The 7867-nt window shown below is 28.6% G+C and overlaps 1 protein-coding gene across 4 annotated transcripts; it reads left to right on the top strand.

Moving 5' to 3' along the window:
* The first annotated feature begins 2263 nt into the window (after window positions 1–2263).
* On the top strand, window positions 2264–7588 carry LOC111292427 (protein trichome birefringence-like 14). Of its 4 annotated transcripts, none has more exons than XM_089767242.1 (5): window positions 2264–2298; window positions 2615–2878; window positions 3795–3962; window positions 6063–6252; window positions 6522–7588. In XM_089767242.1, exons 2-5 carry the CDS (start codon window positions 2710–2712, stop codon window positions 7342–7344), a joined length of 1350 nt encoding a protein of 449 aa, XP_089623368.1. In that variant the 5' UTR covers window positions 2264–2298; window positions 2615–2709; the 3' UTR covers window positions 7345–7588. The 4 variants fall into 4 exon arrangements, with proteins under 4 accessions (XP_089623368.1, XP_089623370.1, XP_089623371.1 ...); XM_089767244.1 differs by having other exon boundaries at window positions 2270–2298; window positions 2703–2878; window positions 6522–7561; XM_089767245.1 differs by having other exon boundaries at window positions 2273–2298; window positions 3813–3962; window positions 6522–7561.
* The last annotated feature ends 279 nt before the right edge of the window (window positions 7589–7867 follow it).

Here is a 7867-nt window from a genome sequence, read left to right on the forward strand (position 1 = left end):
AAAGTCATAGAAAAAAATTTAGCAAAAAACACAAGGGAAAGAAAGCCATTGGCCAAAAACCCACTATCACCAAATTGCCTAATCTTACTACCACTGAAATTGGTATGATCGATAGCCCAAATACCCATTACCAAAAACCAATCACCCACGAAATACCCAAAACCCATAATACTCAAAACCCAATAGACAACCCACCATCAACCTAAAATCAATCATAATAAGTAGCAGCAAGGAAGGCAATTGTGGTTGTGACTCATGTCGGCAGAACAACGATAATCATAGAGTAAGGTTTCAGGTGCAGGATTTTGTTGTGACTTATATCAGTAGAGTGACGGCGATCAAAGAGCAGGGTTTCAAGTATAGGATTCTTGATTGAAATTTTGTAGGTGCAAGATTCTTGATTGGAATTTTAAGGTTGGAAAAAAGAAAAAGAAAAAAACAAAAAAGATGGTAGTGGTAACTTGTGGTGCCGACGGTGTTGATGATGCACCAAAATCTAAAAAGCCCATTAGTCTTCTTAAGCATTTTGGATTACCAAAAAAGAGCCACTGATATTCATTCACTCTTATATGCCAAACCTTTTTTAGCCAAGCTGAACCCAGACTTGTTTGGTATTTTCTTGTGTTATTTTATTTATTTATTTTTTGGGTAAATCTTTGTTTTCAAAAAATGATAATAAAAATAAAAATAATTTCAAATTTTCAAAAAAAATTAAAGAATTAATTTTTCTTAAAAATAAAAATTATCAAAAAAATTTTGACAAAAAGTTAAAATATCAATTTTCCTTAAATAACTTCAATAATAAAAAATGAGTTTTAATAAAAAGTTAAAAGTATCAATTTTCCTTAGAAAATAATTTTTTTTTGTATTTCTCAAGAAACTTTTTAAGGAAAAATTGAAGTTATCAATTTTCCTTGAAAATGAAATTTTCAAAAATGTTTTTTGAGAAAAAGTTGAAAGTATCAATTTTTCTTGAAAATAAAATTTTCAAAAGATATTTTTTGAGAAAAAGTTGAGAGTATCAATTTTTCTTGAAAATAAATTTTAAAAAAAAGTATTTCTCATCAAACTTTTTTAAGGAAAAGTTGAAAGTATCAATTTTCTTTGAAGATAAAATTTTCAAATGATATTTTTGAAGAAAAGTTGAGAGTATCAATTTTTCTTGAAAATAAAAATTTTAAAAAATATTTTTTGAGGAAAAGTTGAAACTATCAATTTTTTTTTTGAATAAATGCATTAATCCTTTTTTAAAAGAAATAAAATAAGAAAAGAAATCTTAGGAAAAAGTTGAAGTAATAATTTTCTTTTTTTCTTGAAATTTTTTAAATGCTAAATAATCCGACGACGAAGCTCCTACAAGAGAAATAATAGTTTTCTTGTATACTCTTGAGGTGAGAGAATTTTCTTAATTTTTTACCAAAATTATTAGAGTCAATTAAAAATAATTTTTAATAATTAATTATCTGATGAGATTTTTAAAGCTCAATGGATAACACGAAATCAAGCTGGTACCATCATTTGATGGGCATTGTGGAGGTGCTATAACCTTTCTAACACATAACCATTCTCCTAAATCTAGTTTTGGTTTTGTAGATATTAAATTTATATTTTAAAAATACCTAAGTCAAACTTAAGATTTTTTTTTAAAAAGAACAGATTCAATTAGGTAACTAATCATACCTAAATAAAAAAGAATGGTAATAACTCTTTAAGTTAATGTCTAGTGATAGATCCATAAATCTAGACATTATAATAATACAAATGGATACTTTCTCTTTATATATACTCTCTTCAACATCTAAGTCACATTCACTTAAATGCAGGTTGAACTTATTTATTTACACAATGACTGACATTCGGGCAAAAATTTAAAGGAAAAAATCTTGTCAACATCTAAGTCACATTCACTTAAATGTAGGTTGGACTTATTTATTTACACAATGACTGACATTTGGGCTAAAAATTTAAGGAAAAAAACATGTCAACATCTAAGTCACATTCACTTAAATGTAGTTGGACTTATTTATTTACATAATGACTGACATTTGGGCCAAAAATTAAAGGAAAAAAACATGCCTGAGAACAAAAGCTGTCGAATAATTGAAGCATATATAGTCCAAATTTGTATGAAATTATAATGATTTATATCCGACATTATTAATACAATAAATACAAAATTTATGGCGTTTTCACCAAATAAAGTTGCCAGCCCAGAACATATCTATGAATGTATACATATATAAATTAGATACTATGTAGGAGTACTTCCAAAAGCAGAGGAGGCTTCGCACTAAATAGGTTCATTCTCTTTTTCTCTAACATTTCTCCATATTTCTTCATCATTCTGTATGTTTTTTTTAAATACATCATTTTGTATGTTTTAAGCAAGCTAAATTTGTTTTATTTAAAAGAAAACTAGTTGTAATTGGGAGAAATATTTTTCAATCCTTCCTGTAAATTCATCTATTCTTCTTTAGTTGATCCAACTTTCTATTAATAAAGAAATCTGCTATCAAAAAACTGCACAATACTGATTTATGCCATTGCCATGCATGCATTAATTTATGAACGAATTTTCATCTTCTTGTTAGCATTTCTTTGGCATATTGTCCAGACTCCCCATGCTGCTGGAGCCTGGAGGTTGGAACCCCTATGCTCATATGATTCAGTGCCAAACTAATACCATATGCGGTGCAGTGCAGTGCATAAATGGAGATGAAAGGAGCAGATTATTTTAGACATACAGGAAAAAATATCTCTCTTGCTCTGCTTACTCTCGTTTTTGTGACCCTATTACTTTGGGATCGGGATAGGAATCCTTTTCTCTCTACACATGTATCAGCCCAAGATCAGACCTCCGCGCTCCCTCCACCTCCAGGTTGTTTGCCAATCCACATTTGTGTCTCTGTGTGTCATATCTATTTTATTCTAATTGTCGCAATTAATAGCATCAAGGTGGTAACATTTCACTCAACTGTAACTCTATAAGTTGCTGAATTTCTTTGGACCTTGGTCCTGTCACTGATGATAGTAGTTATAACTAGGATTGGTACATTGTACACGTTAAAAATCCTGTGTATAGTTGAGGAGAATAAAGAGCCTGATATTATGGGTAAGGATAAGCTTATATATGCATGTTTTTGAACCTTTCTATTTAGCATAGATTGGTTTAATTTTAAGCAGCAATAAGGGAAAAGAGAACGTAGACTATCAGGGTAAAAAAGGGGAAGGCTGATATGATAAATTTGAACTCGGTATCTGGATAGTTATTAGAATGAGTTATGGCTGTCTGATGTTTTAATTAATGAATGAGCTAAGATGGAGTTGGTTCGAGCAAACCAACCACACAACCACTCTCAACATGTTTCAAGGATTTGATTTTGGGACGTACAAAAGCTTTTAAACCTAGATTTTATAGAGTATAGACTATAGACTTTCCATCGCTCCTAATTATACAAAACAGAGTATTAATAAGATATTTGTAGCTTCTTGATTACTATCTCTCTTCCTTTAGCTAAAACAATCAAAATAAATCTGGGGAAGATTTAATGGTTCTGTTTAGATTAATGGCTGGCAATTAGGCCTGAGCGGGACGGGTAATGGTGCATATACATTCATTTGATTAATGGCTTTCAGGTCAAATTAATTTGATTCGTCATTCTTATTAATCTACTTTTATCTTGACTTGGATTTTATAAATGAAGTAATGCGCATATCTCTGTTTCTTACTTTGGTTTTATCGTTTTCACTGTTGCCCTGAGCATGCTTTCTGCGTGGCCCGAATAACTCCATAGTGTCTATGGAGCCTGCAGAGATGAAAACTGATGAAGAAAACTCTCAATCAATAACGCAAGAAGAAAGGAAAGAGCCAGCAGAAAATGTTGATAATTCTGAAACCTCGTCTCCTTCCGAGATCAAAGATGGCGACTATAAGAATGGTACAGCCTCAGTCGAGACGAAAGGTATAACTTTTTTCTTATACTAGTTTTAAGCCGATGTTACGCACGGCAAGTTATTTTATTATTTTTTGTTATATATATTATTATTTATAAAAAAATTAACATATTTTATTTTAAAAATTTTATATTTTTATAAAAAAAACCTATATTTTCATGATATTTTTATTTTTACAAATCTAATTTTAATAATATGAGTAGTAAATATATACATAATGATATTCTAAAAAACTTAAATCTATTATATATATAGATTAAGATTATTAATTTGGTTTATGAATTAATTGGTTATTACTCGATTATTAATCATCAAGCAAATTATAAGAAAATATTTGTTAACCCTCGTAACATATTTTCTCAAGCTTTTATTTCAAATTATTCAATTGTGTAAAATTTTCCTTAAACATTTAACTAAAATCATTTTCTTGAAAAATACATTAGTAATTTTTATGTTGTAAAGATAGTTTAATCAATAGTAATATGCCTTTCCAAAAAAGAGGTCAGAAACTTGAATTCAAACTAATCATTATAAAATTGTCAACAAAATGAATCTTGACATAAGTAAAAGCAATCAACATATTATATTTAAAAAATATATTACATATTTAACGGGTTCATGTAATATAAATTAATATCATTGTGTTAGAAGTAAAGATGCATGCAAGCTTATTATACATAAAAAAGTTATAAAAACATAAACTTTTGCCATCTATACACCTAAAATTTTGAAATAACTCTAAATATGTTTTAAATTTCAAAAATCAAAATAATAATTAATAGCTGAAAAGAAAATAAAGTTAGTAATTAGAAAGAAAATGCTTCATTTTAGAACAATTATTTTTTGAAAAGATTAGGTGATGCCCAATTCAACAACCAACTGTAAAAATATCAAGCCAAACAATCCAAACATAATATTTATGAAATATAACATATTTAAATTCTAATGCAAAATGCATATTCTAAACTTAAAAGAATCTCTTCTCAAAATGTTTTTTAAACAAATATTTATATGACTATAATGAAACATGCATATAAAAGATCTTAACACAAAAAGTAATAATCAAAATAATACAAAAACAAATATAAAGTGATAAAAGCTTTAATAGTAATTGACTTATTAACTTCTGTGTATCTAATTCATTTATATATAACCTCATAAAGAAAAAAAAAACTACTCTAACTTTACTCCACGGTAAAAAGAATATCATGAATTGAAATTTTTTTTTTTATAATGACACAATCTATTTCTTAAGCATCCCAAAAAACTCTCACTTATATAGGATAGGTCTTGAAACTAATTATGGAATGCTTTATAACTTTTAAATGATTAATTGATTAACATAAAATTAAGAATCAAATTAAAAATAATAATATTTTAAATTAAAAATAATTTATACTTGACAATTAGAATAATAAAATATAATGTGTATTTAATGAATTTGGGATAAATGAAAAGAGAAAGGTTTTGAAATTAGTGTAATAATGTATTTGAAATAATTTAATGTATTTAATGCATTATCTTTAATACGAATATAATTTAGAGTAATTTAAAATAAATAATAATAAAAAAATAAATGTAAATAATTTAATTTTTTAAAATTAATTCAAATAAAATAAAATACAGAATACATGGTGATTTTCAAAATTGTCTATATGTGAATAATATAAGCCTCCACATTAGAAATTTTCCTTTTTTACCAAAGGTTTTAACTTTTATATATTTATATAAGATATAAGATAAGATGACTAATGATCAAAGATGAAGAGGTTAATTCAATAGTGCATATACATTATGAGTTTATATTTAATATATTATTAGTGTATAGATTCTATACATTATCAGTAAATTAGATGATGTCACATCATTAATGAGCAAATAGCAATCCCTAAAATAAATATACAAAAATTAATATTTTTTTAAAATCTTACTCATTAATGAGATGACATCATCTGATTCATTTCATTAATGAGATAATATCATCTTATTTACTAATAGTATATAGAATCTATACAATGACAATGCATCAGATATAAATCTATATATTATTTCAATTGCTAGAGATTTTTATGCTAAAGAGGATTGAGTTACTATATCCATCTTTGCAGTCTGTAATTATGCAAAGGGTAGATGGGTTGCTGACAGCAGGGTGCCTTTATATCCTGTTGGATGCAAGTATATGCAAAGAAATTGGGCATGCAGACTCACCAATCGAACAGATTTCTCTTATGAAGGTTATCGATGGCAATCCATAGATTGTAAAATGCCAGCGTTTGAGCCATCCGATTTCTTGAAAAGGTAAACAATTTTTGTTCTATTTCTTCAAACTCTCGTTTTTCTATTTTGAAATAACTTTCAGCATTGGCAATGTTATTTCTAGTCTGTAATTGTTTTATTGACAATATTATTGTTTTAAATCCAGTGCTTGCAATGTTCTTCTTTCCTCATTTACTAGGCGGAAACTACAACGTTTGATACAAACATATAAAGACAATCAGATAGATTAGTAATATGTTTTTTATCATAGTGAATGATTGATGTCTAAAGAATAATTACATAAATAACAGGATGAAGGACAAAACAGTTGCCTTTATAGGAGATTCATTAAGCAGGGAACAATTTCAATCCATGATGTGCATGCTCACTGGGGGAAAAGAGAGCCCAGATGTTGAAGATGTTGCAGATAAATATGGTTTCCTTCAATTCTTACCTAATGGAGCTATTCATCACCATGGCTGGGCTTACCGCTTCCGAAGTACCAATACCACCATCCTGCATTCTTGGTCAGCTAGGCTCTGTGACCGAGAGCCTATTAACGCCACCTACCCTAGCTCCCTTTACGCCATGCATTTGGATCGTCAGCCAGTTTTCATTCGAAAAAACATCGATCAACTTAATGTATTAGTTATTAACACAGGTCACCATTGGAGCAAAAGGATGGTTAATTTGGACAAAGAGGTGATGTACGTGAATGGGGCGCCTGTCCAGGACAGAAATCTTAACAAAATTGAGAATGCCAAGATCTTTAAAGTGAACAATATAGTGAAATGGCTTGATTCTAAGCTGGCCACGCATCCCAACTTACAAGTTTTCTTCAGAACCACATCACCAAGACACTTTTTTAAAGGGGAGTGGAACACTGGGGGTAGCTGTGATAACACCATTCCAATGACTAGAGGGAGTGAAGTCCTCAAAGAGGAATCAAGTGATAAGATTGTTGCAGCTGCTGTTCAGGGAACAAGGGTAAAGATTTTGGATATTACTGCTCTGTCTGATCTGAGAGATGAGGCTCACATATCACATTATGGTAAAAAAGCCAATGACTGCTTGCATTGGTGCTTGCCCGGGGTTCCTGATACCTGGAATGAACTGCTTATTGCTCAGGTCTAGAGTGTTTCTTTTTCTTTTTTGAAAGAATAATGTTTTTTCTTTTTATTTGTTGGGGATAAACTCTTTGAGTAAGTAAATATATACACCCACCGTTAAGTTAAATGTTCAGGTATCCAATCTAGAATTTGCAGCTTTGTTTTCTAAAAACAAACATACCATTTCTATGCATGCCTCTAGGTCTTCATGTTCTATGTTTATATGTTCCTTCGATATTATTTTTTTATGAATTTTAATTTTATTTGAATTATCAATTGAATCGATTTTATTTTATTAATTGATAAGTTATCAAATTAATTGTTATTGATTATTGAAAATAATTTTAAAAGAATTTCACTTTTTTATCAATTTGGTTCGATAATCGAATTAACTGAAATATAAGAAATCAAAGATAAAATTAAAAAATATATAAATTCGATTATTGAAAATAAATTAATATAATTTAGTTTTGAATAATTTAATTAAAATTAATCAAAATATAAGGGATGAACACCCTTATTCCTTTTATAGTTTCTCATTTTTCACT

Source organism: Durio zibethinus, chromosome 10 (assembly GCF_047325235.1).
Source record: "Durio zibethinus cultivar Kanyao isolate XHJ-2024 chromosome 10, ASM4732523v1, whole genome shotgun sequence".
Lineage (NCBI taxonomy): Eukaryota > Viridiplantae > Streptophyta > Magnoliopsida > Malvales > Malvaceae > Durio > Durio zibethinus.